The sequence below is a fragment of the Medicago sativa genome, chromosome 1 (genome assembly GCF_051527215.1).
Source record: "Medicago sativa cultivar Bolivia chromosome 1, Bolivia_mono, whole genome shotgun sequence".
Classification (NCBI taxonomy): domain Eukaryota; kingdom Viridiplantae; phylum Streptophyta; class Magnoliopsida; order Fabales; family Fabaceae; genus Medicago; species Medicago sativa.
Window position 1 is genome coordinate 80,471,818 of NC_140749.1, and position 18,848 is coordinate 80,490,665.

The 18,848-nt window shown below is 31.1% G+C and overlaps 1 protein-coding gene across 1 annotated transcript; it reads left to right on the forward strand.

Annotated features, from left to right (window-relative positions):
* Positions 1-12,910: 12,910 nt before the first annotated feature.
* Positions 12,911-14,319, forward strand: LOC146957973 (uncharacterized). Its single transcript, XM_085739643.1, has 2 exons — positions 12,911-13,843; positions 14,045-14,319. The coding sequence occupies exon 1, from the start codon at positions 12,942-12,944 to the stop codon at positions 13,812-13,814; it is 873 nt and encodes a 290-aa protein (XP_085595769.1). The 5' UTR covers positions 12,911-12,941; the 3' UTR covers positions 13,815-13,843; positions 14,045-14,319.
* The last annotated feature ends 4,529 nt before the right edge of the window (positions 14,320-18,848 follow it).

The following is an 18,848-nucleotide window of genomic DNA, read 5'->3' on the forward strand; positions in this document are numbered from 1 at the left end:
CCAACTGAAATTTGAAAAATACCCTTGCGTGAGTTAACTCACGCTAGTGTTAAATCTGTGTGACTTAACTCACGCTGCATGAGTTAACTCACGCAGAGATTTTCACAGGATTTACACTAGCGTGAGTTAACTCACGCAGGGACATTATAGTTATTTCAGTTGGGAATGAGCAATTTTTGTTGGGTAAAGATCAGAATTATATTACTTAAAGCCCAAATCATGTTACTTAGGCCCGTCATTGTGGACCTTTTTCATGTGGTTTCCATGCAAGCTAGTTCAAGATTGCTCTTTAGGCATCATGTTTTGCTCTCAAACATTCTAAATTGATCATTTTACCCTCAATAACAATTAATCTCCATTTGATGATGAACGGTAGTTAATTGTTGTTTGCTTCTGAACGGTAGTTAATTGTCGTTTTAGGGTATTTTATGTGGTTTAGATTGTGCCGACGATTTTTGTGGTCCACGATGCACAAAAACTTCTATAAATTAATGTGTTTGGTTCATTTGCAAACTACACCATAAAATCACGAATATTTATTCAGTAGATCTGAACACCAAGTCATCACATTTTACTCTGTAGTGGGGGAAAACCCAATGTGTAATTTAGGGTTTTGGTTAATGTTATACCGTCTGACTTGAAGGATCATAAGTATTAGACCAAATTAACAGTAGACTCAACCACAAAGACACAAGAAAGGTGGAAAGTGTTGAGTATCGTCGTCCATTAGTTGACTCATATGAAAGTGTTAAGTTCACCCAGATGAAGCTAAGGAACGACGACATGAGAACCATGTTATTAATTTTTTATCAGTACAGTTCTAATGACTGATCAAGTTGGACGCTTCCTTGGTCAGATCTTTTCTGGATATTCCGGTAAGTTTGATTAGGTTCAAGACCTACGAAGATATTAAGGATTGCATGGATAGACCAAATGAAGAAATCAGTTTGGTTGATTTGTGATCTTATGTGTGTTTTATTATATTGATTTACGTTGTTAAATTATATTATTGAAATTATGTTTAATGTATTGTGTTTTATTATGTTTAATGTATATTCTTGTGAGTTTTCCTTTGTAACTAATGATTAACTATCGTTCCTGAGAACAACAATTAACTATCGTTCCTAAAACGGGAGTTAACTATTGTTCAGCAACGAACGATAATTAATTATCGTTCCGGATAAAATAGTCTGTTTGAGATGCCTGAGAATAAAATATGGGTGTCTAAAGAACAATTTTCAAGAGAGTTTAATCCTTTTTGGGTTCTACCTTTCATCAATCTTCCATTTAAAGTTTGAGTAATGATATTTGAACAACCATTTTTATACAACTTTTGGTACAACCTTGTTGCTCTCTCTTCTCATTGGTCAAAAACAACGGAGAGAGAAAAAGAAAGAGAGAGAATAAGAAGATAATGTGAGTATGAGAGAAAAAGTTGTACAAAAATAGTTGTACAAATAACATTTCTCTTACACTGTGTTTGGTAGAGTAGAAATAGAGAAGAGAGAGTGAAGGAAGAGAGAAATTGAAGAGAGATAGTGAAGTTACCCTGTTTGGTAGTGAAGAGAAATAGGGAAGAGAGACTAAAAACATGTGGGTCCCACCCAAAATCCTTTCTCTCCAAAACTGAGAAGAAATGGAAAGGAGCTGTAATATTTTTGAGTGTTTCCTATTATACCCTTCTGTCAATTCCATTAATTTAGCTAAAGTGATTATTTAAAAAAAAAATCTGAAAGTGAATTTATAGAATTTTAGGGCCTGTTTGTTCCAGATTTTTTCAAAAAAAAAATCTATTTTTTCCCTTAAAAAAAATCACTTTTTTCATTTTAAGTGTTTGTTTAGGATTTTTAGAAAAATCATTTTATCAAAAAAATCTATTTTGACCCTAAAATGAAAAGCTATTAGGATTAGCTTTTCTCAAAATCTATTTTTTTCAACAACAAAGAGATAACACATGTGCATGTTAGAACTTTTTTTTTTTTTTAAAAATGGATTTTTATGGATAGTAGGCAAACACAAATAACTTCAGATTTTTATTAAAATCTCTAAAAAAAAATCTCTAGATTCTTTTGACACAAAATCTACTTTTTTTAAAGCTGAAACAAACGCACCCTTACTTTCATACGTATATTCCATTAATGCAGTGTTTTTTTTTCATACGTATTCATGCTTTATTTTTTTTGGAGGGATCGTATTCATGATTTATAGAATTTTACTTTCATATGAATTTAGCGAATTTATAGAATTTTAGCTAAAGTGAATTTATAGAATTTTACTGTCAATTCCATTAATGCAGTGTTGCTCTTTTTTTTTCATACGTATTCATACTTTATAAAATTTTACGTTACATATTCTTTTGAAGGAAGAATTTTACATTCCATATATACCCGTATTTTGGAAATGTATGCTCTTTTTTTTTTTTACAAAAGAAATGTATGCTCCTACTAATTTAAAAAATATATATATTTCATTGTTTCTTTTATTAAAAAAATAAATTCTATTTAATTAAAATGAGTAGTGGAATTAATTAATTAAATGTATTTAAATAAAATAATAAATTTATTTGGTTGAAAATGTTATTCAACATAAGGGTATTGTAGTACTTTTCAAAACATGTAATACTTCTCTCTTCTCTATTTCTTCTCTCTATCTCTTATACCAAACAATCCCTCAAATCTACTCTACTCCCTCCGGTCACTATTATAAGCAAAATTTCACTTTTTAGATACATTCAATAATTAATGTATCTAGTCTATAATAAAGACTAGATACATTAATTATTCAATGTATTTAAAAAATGAAGTTTTGCTTATAATAGTGACCGGATGGAGTATTTCTCACATACTTCTCTCTTTCCATACTCTCTCTCACCTGTTTCTCTTTTTACAACTTCTCTCCTTAACCAAACGCACCTTAAAGTTTTATTAGTACGTTCTACACCTAGTTCCCATTCCCCCACAAACCATACATTTTAAAAATCCAAATTCAGGATTCTCACATTTAAAAAAGTTCAGAACATTAATTTTTTTTTTTAACATGTAAAAAGAAGTGATGTATTGATCATATTATAGGCTAAGCTAACACTACATCGTAAAAAATACGTGCAGGTTTGAATGTTATGAATTTGTCACATTCTAAAAAGAAATTCATATAAGAAATTGTCACACTTAAAAGTAAAAAAAAAAAAAAAAAAGGAAATGCTGAAAATATTTATGAAAAAAGGAGTGTGGGTTTTAATATTCCAAAATTTTCACTTATTACAAATTTGATATTTTGATATTTTCATATTACAGATTTTCTAAAGTATGAAGATTAAGTTTAGGGGCAGAGAGTATAAAATTCCTTCATTTGACTAAAAAAAAGTGGTAGAGAATCTTTGTTCGATAAGATAGATAGCTGCAAGCTACAGAAATGTTAATTTTTAACCTTTTTTGTCATATGATTTTGTTCCCGTAAAACATTTTTTGGTACGAAAAACTTTTGCAAAATTGAATGAATTTTTGCAACACTTTAGATAAGTTTTCAGGTAGCCAAATTTGTAAATTGAAATACTTTAGAAAATATTTCTAGAATTTTGTCCATGATTGTTTTGCCAAGATTCTTTTTGTGTTAATCATCCGGTTTTTAAGAGAAAGAGACCTAGTAATCTGGAATTTAGTCGAGGTAAGTAAAGTCTGGTTAAAAGTTGTTGCTACTATAAATTGAAATTGGGTTCTCCTGAAGTACTCGTCCAAGTGGAAGCTCATTAATCACTTGTGATTTAGTAGTGGCTAAACTAAATTCTCTCTTCGCTTCTTCAATGCATGTCTTCCAAGTTTCCCAGTAACGGAGTCAGGAAAAAAAAAATGTTTGGGTGAAATGGATTGCTGAAATAAGTGGTTTCTCATTCTCATTCACAGTTGCAAGGTATTTATTATTCTTGGAAGTCTCAAAGATCGATCATACATCATGAGGTGGATTGGTTCGTAACTCATATGAGACTTTTATTTTTGGGTTTTCGGCTATTCTCATAGCTTGCTCCACTATACTGGTGGATCTTTGAGCAAATCACATCTGTATAAAGTCATATATAGATTATGGTTTTAAAAGGGTAATCGCTAAATCAAATTCGTAGGAAGCAATTAAGCTAATATTGAAAGGGTGTGGTAAAGGGTTGTTCTCAAAGAATTTCTCATATTTCTGATTTCTTTTATGAGCTACAAGTTTCAATGTGAAGCCAACAAAGTTGTGAATGCTTTTGCAAGGAACATCCAACTTTAAAATAGCTATAACACAAAACTAATATCTGAACTAACCTCTAATCAAATGAATGATGCAACGCAACTTATCTTCCTCCTTTGATCGAAAAATTTGTTCTTATACCAATTATTGACAAAAAAAAATACCAAGAAGAAATCTTTAAACAACATAAACACAACCACAAAATAAGTATAAGAGACAAAAACAAATGGGTAGAATATGCATTTCATCCCTGCAATTATAGATCATTTGATTTTTCATCCCTGAGCTTATTAATCCTCCCATTTTGCCCCTGTAAAAATTAATCATTTGAAAATTCGTCCCTCATCAGAGTTAATCACTGCCACGTCACTGATTTGATGACGTGGCACTGCTAATTGAATCATATGCGCACGAAATGACCAAAATGCCCTTAGTAAGCTCATGGATGAAAAATCAAATGACCTATAATTGCAGGGATGAAATGCATATTTAAGCCTTTTTTTATCTATTTTAATTTTTTTGTAGAAAAATTAATTAACAATGAAAAAAAAGGACTACAAGAGTCTTTACAATCAACAAAACAAATGTCCTCGTGAGCATAGCTCAGTTTGTATGGACAATGCATAATATATGCAAGGTCAGGGGTTCAAACCTCGGCCACCACCAAAAAATCAACAAAACAAATTATCTAAAAGGGGACAAGAATGCTCAATAGAACTTTACAAAGAAAAGGCCAAATAATCTAGAGAAGCAATTTGACAAATATATGGAGAGAGAGATAAAAAAAATGTTTATAAAATATACTCCATTAATTAATTAATTAATTAATCCCCTTTTCGTTATTAATTAATTGCTTATTTTTAATTTCATATGGCAATCTCTATCAATATTCGGTAGTACTTTGCAATTGCATGTCCTCCTTTTCTCAATCTCTTTCTTTAGGAAATCTAAATCATGAATCCTTAACATTCCCTTTTGTGTCGTGAGGAATTTCACAAACTTGAGTATGGCTTGGCTCTGATTCATGATGGCTATTGGAATTGTGGGAAGGAGAGGGATGAAGGTCTGGAGCAGAAGAAGGACGATAATTGAGCATTTTTAGATAATTGAGCATTTCCTTTGTAAAGTTCTATTGAGCATTTTTGTCCCCTTTTAGATAATTTGTTTTGTTGATTTTTTGGTGGTGACCGAGGTTTGAACCCCTGACCTTGCATATATTATGCATTGTCCATATCAACTGAGCTATGCTCACGAGTACATTTGTTTTGTTGATTGTAAAGACTCTTGTAGTCCTTTTTTTCATTGTTAATTAAATTTTTCTACAAAAAAAATTAAAATAGATAAAAAAAGGCTTAAATATGTTTTTCATCACTGCAATTATAGGCCATTTGATTTTTCATCCCTGAGCTTACTAAGGGCATTTTGGTCATTTTGCGTGCATATGATTCAATTAGCAGTGCCACGTCATCAAATCAGTGACGTGGCAGTGATTAATTCTGATGAGGGACGAATTTTCAAATGATTAATTTTTATAGGGGCAAAATGGGAGGATTAGTAAGCTCAGGGATGAAAAATCAAATGGTCTATAATTGCAGGGATGAAATGCATATTTTACCCAAAACAAATGATAAGACTGTGATTCGACACTTCACACCTACATCTAGCTATAATATCTCAACAAAATATTTATTACAAAAACCTGCATATTTTTACTAGGAAATTGCAAACCCTCTCATACAATTATAATTTTTGCACAGAAAAATTGCAAACTAATCTTTCGATTACAATTTTTGCACGAAAAATTTACAAACTCTTTTATGACACATAAGTACCCAATCTCTTTTTTCTTTTATATTAACCATCAATCTCATTTTTCTTTTCATTACTCGATGTGAGATGTGAATGAATATCAACTTTACACAACAAATGGCTATAATTTATGGAAAATGCTATTTATCTAGAAAAATAGCATCAAGAATTTTTCAAGACACATGTGGCAAGTTTTAATTGCATGATTTATTTGTCCACTTCCTATTTTTCAGCCACACCTCCTTGAATTGTGGCAAATAGTGTATTGTGATTGGTTGCTTTTTATTCTTGAAGAATTCTTGATGTTTTTTTTCTAGAGATATAGCATTGCATTTATAGGTATCCTTTATGATTTGTTCGCACAAATTTTCGGATTGTGAAATGTGATTAGATGCGTGCGCAAAGATGGTGCATATAAATTAAATCTTTGCATTTTTTTGGGTAGTGAAATTAAATCTTACATTAAAAATAAAACAAAGTTTTATGTTATATTTTTCATAAATTTTTACATATTTTAAAAAAAATAATGAATGATATATTTATTAATTTAAATGATATATTCGTGTCCTGTATGACACGATGAAACATATGCACATGAATAAATTATACTTAAGCTCAATCATGATCTGAAAAGATTTTCTCTACATTTCGTCGAGCTAGCAAGGTAGATAGATGTCAACTAATAAGTTGATGAAATCGGCTAAAAAAGATTCCCAGTTGAAGTTTATTATTTTTTTGGTGCAACCCAGTTGAAGATTTTATTAACTTTGATGATGGCTTTGAACTACCAAGTTTTCTAGAAATTGAACAAGTCCCAAATTTTAGTTTAATTGCAATACCATGTCTATATGTATATCGTTTCTGGTTTCATAGTCTATTAATTTTAAGGAACATTTTTAAGTGGAAATAGTAAATACCTAGTTTCTTAACCTTTTTTTTTTTTTTTGAGGGACCTGGTTTCTTAATCTTAATGGCTCAAAAAAACATATACAGTGTACGTTCTTTATTTTTATTTACATTTACATCGTTTATTTTTATTTACATTTACATCGTTTTCAATCTCTTTCGCTTTTTTTAAATATTTACACAGGAAACACGGAAAACACTTTTTTTTTTTTTTTTTCAATCTGAAAGAGGCAAAATTAAGATTTGCATTGGATTAGTCATCACCTACTACATTAAATTACTATTTATGGAAAATATTGTTTATAGCGTGAAACTGTGCTCTGACTGACTCACATGCAAATGGACACTGGCAATAGATGTCACACCATATAGTATTAATCTTTTTATTTTTTTGACAGAAACCATATAGTATTAATCTATATTACTTACTATATATGCATAAAAAAAATGGGTCAATTAACCGACATGCTTTGAGTTATTTTGTGTTTTTTTGTTTCTGAAAAAATCAACCAACATGCTTCTTTTTTTTTTGCGCTAGCTAAAACTATTTTATTTACACTACTAATAATCAATTAATTAAGACTAAAACTTGAGTACCCAAGTGGTTGGTGACCTACAAGTGGTACTCTTGTACTCATTATACCCAAAGTCAAATGCGTATGCGTTATGCTGAGTTCGATAATTCATAGTCAAGACCCAGCAATATCAAGATATACACATGTCCTAAAGTGCATTCTGGAAAATAAGAACTTCAGTACAATTTTGTTTTTATTTTAGTCTAAAGTTTTTCTTTTTGTTAGCAAAGTTATTTTAGTCCAGGTTTAGACTATACAACGCTGACTATGAAATATGAAAGTAAAAACAAACTTCAATTTTTGTTCAATGGTCTCTAACTAATTATTGAAAATTTTATGTTAAGCATGTGTTTGTCTGACGGCATGGTAGAAAAAATCAAGGCAAAAATCCACGGTAATTGCAAAATCTAATTTGTAACTTCTTTGAAATTTGAGTTTGTAACTTCAAACGTCAAATAAACGTTCATTAAGTCTCCAAAGCTCACCATCAAACTATATACAGTTGAAATGAGTAAAGTCTATAAAGTTCACCATGATCCGGACCAGCTTTGATTGCATAATATGACCAACTAATTACTGATTGAATAAACATTTGATTCTGATCCAATTCAATACTTTTGGTTGTAAAAATTTCTAAATAAAAAGAGTGTGAGTTTTGTTGTCTTCGAAGAGATCACTTGGTTGTAAAAATTAACCTTCAACCTCGAGATAATCGGTTTGAGACTTAGACACCGAGAGCATGCATTTTTTAGATTGGCTCTTTAAAAAATTATGTAGAGGAGGAATTTTTTTTTTTTTTTTTATGGTTTGTCGTGTAATAAAAATCTAAATCGTCTAGTCTTCATTTTTTTATAAAAAAATGCCTAGTCTTCAAATCAAATTATATAAATGGACGGTCTATTCTTTAGTAAAAGTATTATTTCACAATTTGACACGTATTATTAAAAGAAATTAGAAATAATTATCAAAAAATTATGATAGATAATATATTAAACTCGTCTAGTGTGTGTATATATTAACATCATTCTTTAATTATTTTTGTAGTGAAACAATGTTGGTTAAATTGATGTGTACTTTTTTTTAAAAAAAAAATAATCGACGTATTTTCAAATGAGATTTACATACAGAGACAGCTGTAGACGTATTAGTAGAACAATTAAAAGATCACTTTACAAATTGCACCAAGTGGTCCTCTCAAAAAAAGATCACCGACAGTTGTTTGAGTTTACCTTCATATTTTACACAAGCTAATCATTAATTTGGGTAAAAAACAATAATATTATTTTGACAACGTTGTTCAACACCTTGTGTTTATAGTGTACATACATGTATCATTTGATTTTCTTAACTATATTTTATCTCAGTCACATCAAGTGACATATTTTTATACAATATTGAATACTACTTATTAATTTTTACTAGTTCATATAACATCACTAAAAAAAGTTGATTACTTGAAGAAGAAAAAAAAAAGTTGATTACTGTATAAATTCTGAACATAAAAGCTACGAAGCAGACGCCCAAGTTATCATTGACCAGTTGTGTTAATTCATTTTATAACGCAAAGGCAATGGGGAAGTTTTTGTGAATAATGTAAATTAGTTTCTCAGAACAATAAACTATTCAATTGATATTTACGGAAATTATGTTTTTTTAGGGCGGTCCCTGTAAATCACATATACTTTAAAACAGCCATATGTGTATTCACGATTCGAAATCTTATATAAAAAACATTCCGAATCATGTATGAAAATGAAATATATATTTTTTTGACTGGTGTGTATGAAAATGAAATATTTTCAAAAATAAAATATACTCTCTGTCCATCTAAATGGTAGCTTAGGTGTCGGTGTTTTTATACCGACTATAAGAAAAACTGTAAAATAAATAAAACAATATAATAATTTAAATTAGTGATTGTAAATTATTGTCTTAAATTTATAGATCAATATAATAGATTAAGAGTGATGAAAACAATTTTTTTTTAATAAGCCAAAATAGAATATATTACTAAAACCAATAGTGAATCACCCCGCACAAGGTGTGCTGAAAGTGAAGCACTAAAACTGAAGGTGTGTCGGTGATGAAAACAATATTAATTTAAAAATAGAATTGAAATAAAATATCAAATGTTTTCGATACTTTAACTCAATTAATAAAGACATTGCATAATAATATACAAGTGTTTTGACACTCCATTTATTCATTAGATGTGAATTTTTAGACACTAAACTATTTGACAAAAAAAAAAGATATCAAATAATCAATAGCACTTATTTTGGTACATTTCTCTTTTGCAAATGTGAAACTTAATATTGGATTGAGTCAATAATTTTGAGAATGAATAAACCCATATTTAGTCTTTAATTTTTTTTTCCCATCCATCTGGTTTCTAAACTATATACAAATACTAAATGTCCTTAGGACATAGCTCAACTAACAATATTAATATTGCAAAGTTGGATATCTTCATTCGAATTTGAACTAAGATTCTTGCAGTTATGTGTGTGAGTTCCAGGTAATTCTTATCAATTTGTCCATAAACAAAAAGAGATGTATACAAGTAATAAATAGTTATTTTTAGTTTCTAAAAGAGAAATGATATTTGTACAATCACTTTGTGACAACTTTCTCTCTCATACTCACATGATGGTCTTATCCTTTCTCTTCCTTTTTCTCTCTCCATTGTTTTTTACCAATAAAAAGAGAGAAAAATAAGGTTGTCACTAAAGTTGTCATGAAATGGATGTACAAATATCATTGCTCTTTCTAAAATATATGAAATTATATCCTTTAGTCCCTAGTACATCTTAACAATGGGCAACATATATTTCATGCATTTTAAATACTGCTACATCTTTCCTTATGTATAAGCTCGTTTGACATTTTCACATATACTAAAAAAGTTAGTAGTGTAGTCTTGACCAAAAAGAGAAAGAAGTTATAGTAGTGTATATTTTGTGTTATACTGTTTTTTTTAAACCGAAAAAATTGTGTACAAAAATGACTATTATTACTAAAAACAAATCTTTTGCATATAGATGTGTTCAACATTTATTTTGCAATTCTCAAGACAAATCAGTGGTATATATTAATAAGTGATATATTTGTTAGGAAAAAAATACTACATGTATCTAGTTATTTGCAAGACTAATGATTCTTAGCAAATATGCTTATATTGAGGGAACTTTTTTTTTTTTTTAAAGAGAGCTTATAATTAGAGAGTAAGATTTTGCCAAAAAGAAAAACAAAGAAAAATTAGAGACTAAGGTAGTACTTATTATTTTTATACTATACTTTAGAAACTAATTTGTTGAGATACGACTAAATTGAAGATATTATTTTTTTAGAATAGTTTAGTGTTAGAACCTTAGAAATTATAATCAATAGAAATGTTCCTTTACAGATCCAAAATAGTGATAATTAAGTGACAATCTTGTCTTTTCTTTTGAGGAAATAATAATAAAGGTGGTGCCAACATTTCAACAAACCTAGCTATTTTAATTATTCTGTTCTCACTGCCTGCACCTTAGATCAAATCCAAATTGGGTCGTCACCGTTCCAAAATGCTTAGGGTCGTTCCTCTAAATGTCAATATGAATGAGTAGTTCAAATAGTTAACATAGCCCGCCAGCCTTATATATAATAATATCAATATATGTCAACTTATCGAGATGCTAAATTGGAGTTACAGTGCACAAACAAAAATCTTTCATAAGGTGTTTTTCTCTTAGTACATTTTTTGTTTGAGGAAAACTATTACTACATTTTGTTTTCTTAGGAATGTGCTACCATCGAATATGTTTATTTATGCTAGTAACATTTACTCTAGAAAATTTACAGCAAGTCATTGAGGCTTAAAAAAGAATCACAACACTACAATTGGATGATCTGCTTAATAAAATGTGTTGATATATAGTTACAAATATAAATTAAAAAGTAGAGCATACATGAAGAGAACAAATGTAGAGCAAACCCCTTAAACAAACCCTCGGAGTAAGGTATCTTCATCACATTACTCTAAGTTCATAAAAGATGACTTTAAAAACGATTATTTCAAAATGCAAGTATTCTCCGACCCCTTTTTCCCGGATCTAGATCAAATAGTGAAAGGATGTTACATTTATATATATAAAATCATTGTCATATATGTTTAATGACATGTATAATTATAAAGAAAGTAGAGAAGGGATATACCATTTTATGTAGGGTTATTATGTATCAAATCATAGAGTCAAGAGTTGTATTATTTATACCATAATATTCTTTGGTAAAAAAGTTGTCATGATCCTGAGGTATATTATTCAAGCATAAGCAAAAACATATATGTATCTAGTCTAAATTTTTGACCAAATGCATGTATTTGCTTATATTGTGTTACTACCCACCAAGTGATGCTCAATATCTAATATCTATTTATTACAATATATAAATATATATTCCAAGACCATTAAAGATATTATTAGATGAAAGTTTTATAAATTAAAGAAAGACTCGTTTGTAAAAACAATTCTAAGATTTTGTTCTTATTTGTGTAGACCGATAATTACATTTTCAATTATTCTAATAATAAATTTAAATGACACTTAAATTATACAACTATTAAATAGATCTTAGTACCATGAAATTTAGATTCGAGACTTGCTAGGGAGAACCACAAACCTCAACAAAGATTTACAATGGAATTGTATAATCTCTCAATGTGAAAATTTCTACTTAAATCTAACGCGAGCAAAAGGTTCAACCATCTATGTCAACTCCGTTGATATCACAAATGATATTTGATATAAGAGAGACATATATTAGAACATAATCTAGGGTACAATCTACATAAAAATAAAAAAACATAATCTACTGTCATATAAATCACACATTTTCAAAATCTCAAAATTAGGTATGAAAACAAAATGATTAGAAAAATAAATGAATCAACCATTCCGAGATTTGTGCAAAAAAAAACATTTTGAAAATACAATGTTAGAAACTAATGATGATCAATAGATCTTTTTCTTTACACATCAAAAATAATTAAGCTACATTCTTGTCTTTTCATTTTGGGCAAACTAAAACTAAAATCAATTAGGTAGTGTCAAAGTTTCTATAGTCCTAGCGATTTGATTTCCTTCTCAGCTAACAAGATTGTCTTCCAAAACCAAATTCGCGCTCCAAATTAAAGCAATTTGGATGGCAACCATTCCAAAATACTTAGGGCCACATTGCTCTAAAAGTCAATAAGAATAAGTAATAATTCAAAGATAGCCAACCTTATGGTATATTTTAATATGAATGTATGCATGTTTCCTAGAAGGTGAGTAAGTTAACTAATCAAGATGCTTTGTTGGAGTTAAATATGGTAATGAATCCAACTATAAAATGGGGACTTGCCCCAGCATTCTTCCACAAACCAAAACCAACTTCTAAGAAGAAAAAATGAGGTCCCTAATGGCTCTCACTCTTGCATTAGCCATCCTCTTTTTGAGTTTCCCATCTGAAATTTCAGCAAACAAATACTCCTATTCCTCTCCACCACCACCACATTACTCATCTCCTCCACCTCCACCGGTTCACACCTACCCTAAACCAGTCTACCACTCTCCACCACCACCAGTTCACACCTACCCTAAACCAGTTTACCACTCTCCACCACCACCAGTTCACAAGTACCCTCATCCACACCCAGTCTACCATTCTCCACCACCCCCAGTTCACAAGTACCCTCATCCACACCCAGTCTACCATTCTCCACCACCCCCAGTTCACAAGTACCCTCATCCTCACCCTGTGTACCACTCTCCCCCACCACCACCACCAAAGAAGTCCTACAAATACCCATCTCCACCACCCCCATTCCACAAGTACCCTCACCCTCACCCTGTCTACCATTCCCCACCACCACCAACACCACACAAGAAGCCATACAAGTACCACTCTCCTCCACCCCCAGTTCACACCTACCCTAAACCAGTCTACCACTCTCCTCCACCCCCAGTTCATCACACCTACCCTAAACCAGTCTACCACTCTCCTCCACCCCCAGTTCACACCTACCCTCACCCTAAACCAGTCTACCACTCTCCACCACCACCAGTTCACACTTACCCTAAGCCAATCTACCACTCTCCTCCACCCCCAGTTCACACTTACCCTCACCCAAAACCGGTCTACCACTCTCCACCACCACCAGTTCACACCTACCCCCCACACGTTCCCCACCCAGTTTACCATTCTCCTCCTCCTCCAGTCCATTCCCCACCTCCACCACACTATTACTACAAATCACCTCCTCCACCTTACCACAACTAGATAGCCCATAATTGGCATCACACCATATGGTAACTTTTCATGCAACATATATATTATAATATTATTAAGTACAAAATTTCCCATCTCTTGTGCATTGAAACATTCTTTTGCTGGTTAATATTTTAGTCTATGTTTTATTTAAATTAATATTTGTCTCATATTTGGTTATTAAGGGATTAGAGTATATCAGACATAAACTGACAGACCAATGTATATTTGCATTTGTGTAGGATCTAAACAGAAAGTGTGAAAGCAAAGAAAGCCATGCACAAAGAAGATCAAGGGGATTCTTCACATATATTTCGTCAGCATTTGATTAAGATTGTTTAGAGGGCTGCGTTTATTTGTATTTAATTTGTGTTTTTGTTTCATTATCCACAGCTGTAAGGCACTGCCCCAATATGCATGTGTCTGCAGTTGTTTTCATGCATTGTAATTTTCAAAGTTCGGCTTTGTATCAAGCTGACTCACAAGCTAAATAAATATATATCCCCTATTATAGTAATCTGTCCCTTTCATCTATGACCCCTTTTATATTATTCTTGTGACAAAAATAATCTGTGTTTATTTGTTTCTACTAATTTTTTTTGGTTTACCTTTATCCGTACAAATAATTTTTTAGTTTAAAAGTGAATTTGGTAGCACTTTTAAGAGAAGCCTAAAAGAAATAGAAGAATAATGCTTCTCAAAAGATTAAAAAAAGACCACTATCCCACTGTTATATGTGAACCAAGGATCATGTCTCAATGTGTGTGTTTTTTCTTTTAGCGAGAAAGATCTATAATTATAATGTAAACAAGAGTACAATGAGTACTACAACTCACTACAAAAAGAGGTGCAACACTTCAAACGAAAAAAATAGCACACACCATAAGCAGTACAAAAGCACTAAGTCTACAAAGCCAATAGAGAGAAACTACATCAAAAGCTACACCACCTCAGCAAGAACAAAAAATAAATGGAGAAAATTGAACCCGAAACCTAACGAGGACAATCTTAATTTGTGTGTTTTGATACTTGTTGTGTCTCAAAATAATTGAGTCATTTATAAAAAAAAATAGTCTCAAAATAATTAACTCATTTCACTTTTCAATACAATATTAATTACTTTTTTTTCTCCTTTGATAATTTTAATTAATACTACTTTCATCACTCTAAATTCAATATATTTCACTTTACAATAACGTAGAATGAACCAATATTTGACAACACACTTAAAATCATTTTTCACTTTCTTTCACTTATACATTTTTTCTTAATATATATGAAATGAACAAACGACTCGATCACTTATTATAGAACAGAGAGTATTTAGTTAAGACTTGGTATTGCTAAACTTTGATATGTCTTGTGTTTAGTTTAGCCCCTTCATTAAAAAGGAAAAAATACCCCATTCCCCATAAGTTGCCAAAAGAATGAATAAACTCTGCTTTTGATACATAGACATCCCTCGTTCCAACCATCTATGCATAGGAGTACATAAACCAATTGTTTAAGGTGCACTCAATACAGATAACAGCAATTCATCGAAGTACATAAACCAATTGTTTAAGGTGTACTATCACAGAATCAAACCTGGGAACTCGTCAAAATTTGTTATTTCCACCAATTAGTGCATAATATCCATTTTACAAAGCCAGCATTCGGTTAAAAAACTGTCAATTTGTTGTTCTACATTCACCTATAATAACATGCCTCTTTCACGGTTAGACAAACAAACAAATATTAACAGCTTAAACTTTTCGAGAATATGAACATATTTTAAAAAATGATCATATGAATATGTATTTAATCCTACTTTGTATATTACTACTAAAGAAGGTTTTAGATTTCGCCACCAAAATACTTTCCATGTACTTCTCTTATTTTATCATCACATCTCTCACTTTCTTCTTTCGAGGTAGTTTTATGATCTATTAAAAAGTTCATAAGGAAATAAACATCTAAGTAGGTTTTTAGGCTTTGCCAAGCTCTTTAAAAAGTTTTGTTAGATCCTTAAAAAATGTTATGTTAGATCCTTAAAAGATCAGATTGAGAGACAAGGAAAGGGGCATGTAATTTCTTGGACTGCTACATGAATATCCACAAGTACAGACAATTCAATTTAGGATTAATGGTGTGATTGGACCAAAATTGAGGAAGAAGGTGAGAGGGGGTACATTACAACAGGCCCAATTCTGTTCTCAAATTTTGGTCTATCGTATGGCCAAGGCAAACATGAAAATGATATACTGAACTAGTAACTTGGCATAGAATCTACATCTTTGCAATGGATTTTGGCTAAACAGAAGGAAGTGCCTTGTTTGTTTCCTGAATAGTGTTATAACTCCTAGATATAAATAAATACTCCCTCCGTCCCTTAATGTAACCCCCCTTTGCTTTTTTCACATTTCTTAAGAAAGGTTGTCAGTGTAATTAATGTGTCTGTTTTGTGTATTAATATTACCAAATTGTCCTTTGTTTGTATGTGTAATAAATTTGACTATTCATATTTCAAGACAAATTAGTAGTATTAATTAGGGGTATGTTTAGGAAAAAAGTAATAAATGCATCTAGTAATTTGAAAAGGGGGTTACATTTAGGGACAAAAATAAAATCAAATGGGTGGTTACATTAAGGGACGGAGGGAGTAAGACACTAAGTTGGTGTTAGTATATGGTTTGTTTTTGTTTTTTTATCAAAAGTAAACGATATTCATTCATTCAAATTGATAAAGTACATAGATAAAATACAAATTCAAATTCGCTAAAAACAGAAAGGATGAATCTGTGAACAAACTCGCAGCATCCATGTTAATAAACGGCAAAGTATCTATGCCTACAAATCAAATATGATTAATATGACTATATTCAAGCCTCTGGAATACTCATGTCACCGGATCTGCAACGTTGACGACGCTGAAGTCATTGTCATTGATCGGATCTAGACTTGCTCAAAGCTAATCTTTCAACATGAATCAAATAAACACCGCACTAAGACGGGAAATTAAAAACACACCGCACAAAGACGGGAAATCAAAACAAACAGAGTCGTTCAGAGACGACGAAATCACAAAAACAAACGAAAACAGAAAATATGTGAAATCACGTATTCAATTAAGATAGAAGGAAAAACAACTCGAAGGGTGATTTTTGGGTCAAAATTGACCCTAAATCACCCGTCTGACAAGAAGAAGAAGAAAGGGATGACGGTTAAGGGTTTGAGAAGGAGAGAAGAGAGAGAGAGGAAGAGAAGGCTAGTTGTGTGACATTTGTTTTGTTTTGTCTCTATCTTTTCTTTTGAAATGGTTAGGTTAGCCTTGTACTCTTTATCAATAAAATTTCCATGCACTTAAATAAAAGGGAAAATTATATTAACCTCCTTTAAGTTTTGATTAAATATCACAAACATCCCCTCTAGTTTTTAAATGATCATTGACCTCCCTTAAATTTTCATTAATTGTCACACACCTCCCATAAACACTAACGCCGTTTATGACTCCCTTAACAGTAGAAATAATTTGCATACGTCCCAAAATGAGTATGAGACTACTCTCTTTCTCTATGGTTTTCATACTGAATCTTCCATCCCAATTAATGGTTAATTATTTTCTCATTATGTAATTCTACCTTGTGTCCATCCTCGTAAGTCGTGACCATATATTTCTGTCTAAGGGATGGTTAAATTAGAAGATCCAATTGATAATTTCCACCTTGTTTTATATGAGATCTGTTGTATTGAATAAAGAAAAATGTTGAAATAAGAAACACTAGAAACTGTGACACTTGTTATTATAGAGATGAGTATAATTGTCACTTGCTCAAACTGGTTGTTCAATAAAATTGCCACTTTTTTATTACATATATGTAGTACTTAATGGAATATTTCATCATCTTGTCAAGCCGATCTTTTAATAACTAAGGATTCATCAGAGTTAAGTACAAGAGAAAGGATTCTGAACACAACAGATCACGAACTCTTATCAACACCAACATATGAGCTGATCCGACGAACAAATGGAGGCACAAAACATAGATATATCTATATATATTATATATGACCAAGAGGAAGACGAGGGAGAAGAAGATAAATGACAAGTTCAGTTTCCTTTCACTAACAAAAGTTTGACGGTGTTAACATGAAGGGAGGTGACTGAATTTTGAAAACTAGAGGGGGTGTTTGTGATGTTTAGGTAAAACTCAGGGGAGGTGGGTGTAATTTGCCCTAAATAAAAACATGACAAAACTGATAAAAAGAAAAAAAATGATACCTGATCAAAGGAAACAAGTACACCCTCCGGTCACTATTATAAGCAAAAAACAACATTTTAGATTCATTCATTTAATGATGTATTTGGTCTTTATTATAGACCACATACATCATTAAATGAATGAATCCAAAATGTTGTTTTTTGCTTATAATAGTGACCGGAGGGTGTATAGTATAATACTGCTCCGATCTCAAATAAAGTCAATGTATTTGGACAAAAGTTTGTACCAAATACATCAATAAACTTAGATCAAATATACTTATAAATGTTTGTGCTTTTGTTTTATAATCTAATAAACTTTGTGGATTGCATTCGTTTCCTTCGGTGCTGGACCAACATTGATTAGTCTTAGAACAGGACAACATAAGTTCTGCCGACAAATGTATACTATACAGCCAGCATTCTGCGGAAATTAATTATCTTGAATGGATTTTATTCATTGATTTCAAAAAATGAATGAAAAAAAAATTGAAAATCCAATTGCCATCAAATTTGAGGTGCAAGTGCAACTCACATTCTGTTACAATTTTCACTCATGAATATAATATTCATGATTTTTTCTTAGGGAAACATAATATTCATGAATTAAAATTGAAACAATTGTCGAAAAATGTATCCAGAGTAATAATCAAACCTAATATTACGTAGCATAATAAAAATCATTGAAAATGCAGAAAACAGAAATACAAGGTATACAATACGTTTACGATTTTTCTTCACTAAAACTCTTTTACAACTTTGCTTGTGCAGACAAAATGGTGTTGTTCCAAAGTATATAAAAGTAA

Excerpts from the sequence above, each read along its gene's own strand:
- LOC146957973 (XM_085739643.1), top strand. The coding sequence starts at position 12,942 with ATGAGGTCCCTAATGGCTCTCACTCTTGCATTAGCCATCCTCTTTTTG.